Source organism: Vombatus ursinus, unplaced genomic scaffold (assembly GCF_900497805.2).
Source record: "Vombatus ursinus unplaced genomic scaffold, bare-nosed wombat genome assembly UNPS02014773.1, whole genome shotgun sequence".
Taxonomy (NCBI): Eukaryota; Metazoa; Chordata; class Mammalia; order Diprotodontia; family Vombatidae; genus Vombatus; species Vombatus ursinus.
The window spans coordinates 28,803,258-28,805,554 of record NW_020954551.1 but is presented as its reverse complement, the minus strand read 5'-3'; the positions used below and the strand labels follow the sequence as shown (position 1 = coordinate 28,805,554).

Below are 2,297 nucleotides of genomic sequence, written 5' to 3'. Positions count from 1 at the left end.
AATCAGGACAAACAATGGCTTACTGGAGAGTTAGGAGACAGCCTAACCATCCCACAAGAGAAAATACTGCTGTTTCAAGAAAAGAAGTGAACCCAGTAACCCTTCTGTAGAGGGATCTTAACCACAATGCCACTGCAAAAAGGTAGTGCCGGCCTCTATGACAAGAGGCAGCCACTCCTCAACACCGGCCTTCACAAGCAGTCTATTGTAAAATCAGAGTTGTCATTTCAGCTTTGCTCAGTGACTACTGTGTTCAGTAAAGGGACCATCTGCCAGCTACTCTTGATTTCAAATCTTAATAAAGAAATACAGGGGACCAATTTTCATTGTGTTTTAAACTGGAGAAAATAATTAAAATATGCAAGAACAGAGAGCGAGTATGTTGCCGGCCAGACCTCCATCATCACCATTATTCATGGCCAGACTTTCGTCATCCTTCCGCTTCAGTTAGACCTCTGGATCTGTTTATTTAAACATCACCAGGCAAGGTGATCCCTCAAATCAGGCCGACCATCTGATCAATCTGTCTCATGTAGATACTCTTAAGGGGCAGAGAATACCTTCTCTCATCAGGAATACGATTGCACTAGGAAAAAGGAAAATTTGGGGAAAAATTAATGCTGAATACCAGTCCCTAGCCCACGAGTCCCTCAGGTAGTATAGCTGGCTATGTACTCTTACCCTTTGGTTCAAAGAAGCTATGGAAGAGATAGCTAATGTACTGGGCAATATAAGATGACATCACAAAATATGAGCTGGAAGGGATTTTTGACGTGTAAACCCAATCCCTTCATTTCAAAAATCAGGAAACTGAGGCTCAGAAAAGTCGGCTTATCTAGATCATATAGCTAGTTGGTGACACAGCTGGGAAGAGAAACTGGTTCTTTGACTCCACAATAAATTAGTCATCCTAGAATCTGAGATGGCGACTTGTCTAAAAACACCCCCTACTCCCAACTCCCCCACCCCTCCATACTGGAACCATGTTTCAATCTCTTCCTTTTACCACCCTGACATTCACAAGGCTATCCAAATGCTAGAAAACTGTATGTTGAAAGCACTTTAAGCAGCTATTTTGGAGAAAAGGAGAGGACAAAGCAGAGGTTACATCAACGAGTGGGGCTGCCTCCTCCAAAGTTTTCAATACGTAACGTGATACAGATAAACAGTCCCAAACATCCAGTATGGGCATTATTCTGACAAATAGGCTTTTTTCTGTTGGGAGATGTGGAAGAGATGGGACCAAGACATTCAGAACAGAGCAGAATTAAAAGGTTCTGTGGAACTCTGGTTTGGGGTGATTTTAGAGGCTGCCTCACCAAAATAACTAATTCTACTTCAGTCAAATATTAAGAGCAACCATATTAAGTCTTAAAAGTCCTCATTTTCTGCCTCACTCCTATCAGAACATCACATTACATTCAGTAAAACATAGTTTTAAAACCGGCTTATCATACCAAATAGCCAAATCTGAAAACAACCACCTCCAATTTAAAATTCCAATTAACAGGAATTGCTTCCCTGTCCCTCCCTCCTCCAATCACCTTAATAACGGCTCATCACCAGTATTTTTTCCACCTTCTAACCACACTCTTTTAAAAATGCTTACATTTAGGCTTGAATTGATAACTTTCAAGTCCAAAGGTTTGGGTCTAGGCACAGGTTTTTCTTCCTGATGCTCCTCTCCCTCTTCTGAAAGGGATTTTTTCCAAGGAGAGTTCCGAAGATGTTTGTCCACAGACACGATATGTCCTTCAGTAGTAAACATGTATCTATTTCCAGATTGGTGCACTGGATTCTCTTCATCAAACAACTGGGAAGGGAAAAAAACATGATGCAATCCTCAGGCAGAAAGCCACATCCCCAGAACTGACTTAGGTGCAGACTTCCTCCCTCAACAATCACTATAAAGAAAAGGGGCTTTTAGGAAAGGATAGTAGCAATAAAAATGTACCACTGAATGTGTCTGCTGTTAAGCTGTGGTTTTATAACAGAAAGGGACGACAATCTGGAGCAGGTCACACCAAGGGAGGAGAAGGCAACATGATACGCTGGATGACCATGAGGACATCACTGAAGGTGATCAGTTCGACCAAGGGTGAGAGTCACAACTCATAGAATCACAGAATCTTAGGGATGGAAGTGATGTCAAGTTCAATTCAGCTCAACAAACACTTATAGGTCCCTGTGAACCAAGCGCTGTACTAGGTGCTAGGTGATGTGGTGATTCGGTTAATGGAGACCTCCCCTACACACACACACACACACACACACACACACACACACACACACACACA

General features: G+C 42.3%; 1 protein-coding gene across 1 annotated transcript in view; it reads right to left on the bottom strand.

Annotated features, from left to right (window-relative positions):
• Positions 1-316: 316 nt before the first annotated feature.
• Positions 317-2,297, bottom strand: part of EDEM1 (ER degradation enhancing alpha-mannosidase like protein 1) — a 31,940-nt gene continuing 29,959 nt past the window's right edge. Inside the window, exons 11-12 of the mRNA XM_027863918.1 lie at positions 1,610-1,813; positions 317-586 (exon numbers count right to left, since the gene is read on the bottom strand). Coding sequence (XP_027719719.1) covers positions 497-586; positions 1,610-1,813 — 294 coding nt within the window. The 3' untranslated portion in view covers positions 317-496. The remainder of the gene's footprint in view (positions 587-1,609; positions 1,814-2,297) is intronic.